This window comes from Trypanosoma theileri, assembly GCF_002087225.1.
Source record: "Trypanosoma theileri isolate Edinburgh chromosome Unknown TM35_Tth_92_V1, whole genome shotgun sequence".
Classification (NCBI taxonomy): domain Eukaryota; phylum Euglenozoa; class Kinetoplastea; order Trypanosomatida; family Trypanosomatidae; genus Trypanosoma; species Trypanosoma theileri.
Genome location: NW_021639934.1, coordinates 32,921 through 33,589, shown reverse-complemented (window position 1 = coordinate 33,589; position 669 = coordinate 32,921). Strand labels below are relative to the sequence as shown.

The following is a 669-nucleotide window of genomic DNA, read 5'->3' as shown; positions in this document are numbered from 1 at the left end:
AGTGGAATGAGTTCATACCCAAAGGTGAACAATACGCGGAGAAGTTGGAGGAAAAAATTAACTTGTGCATCAAGAGTTATGCGCCGATATCGGAATTATTGTGTGGTCACATTGGTATAAGTGTTGCTGAGTTGCAGGAAGAAGCTAATCAAGATCCGCACTCTTCTAAAGGTTTAGAATTGCTAAAGACATATGGTGCTGCAGCCAAGATTTACCAAGCCGCCGCACAGGCTGAGGCAGCTGCTAAGAAGGAAATGTGTGAGAAATGTGTTTTCGTAAGCAGAAACCAAGATAAAACTAAGGAGCATTATCTCACTGAGTCACTATATTGGAAGGCAAAGATAGTTTTTATTGAAAAGGTTGAACAAAGATATCCTACCGAATGTGAAAGAAATTCGTGCTACGTAGTTTGGATGAAGTACAAGCACGGAACTGACTCCAAGGAAACGCAAATAGCCCAGCATCGCGCAGAGTTGGCTCACACAAGGGAGTTTGTTCACAGTAATAGCTCTCCATATTGGATAAAATGGGATAAAGTGAATGACAAAGCTTGGTTGGTGTATTATCAGTTTAGGGCAGAAGGTTATGACAACATTGCAGATGAGCTAGATAGGTCAAGGAAATTGTTTTGTGATCGCATAAAAGCCAATGGTGAAGCCCTCTCTAATG

General features: G+C 41.4%; 1 protein-coding gene across 1 annotated transcript; it reads left to right on the top strand.

The window, feature by feature from the left end:
* Window positions 1–44: 44 nt before the first annotated feature.
* Window positions 45–668, top strand: TM35_000921120 (uncharacterized protein; the record flags this gene model as incomplete). The annotated part of the gene is made up of 1 exon (XM_029031506.1): window positions 45–668. A coding segment is annotated over one exon (624 nt), but the record flags the coding sequence as incomplete, so codon positions are not given.
* Window position 669: the final 1 nt, after the last annotated feature.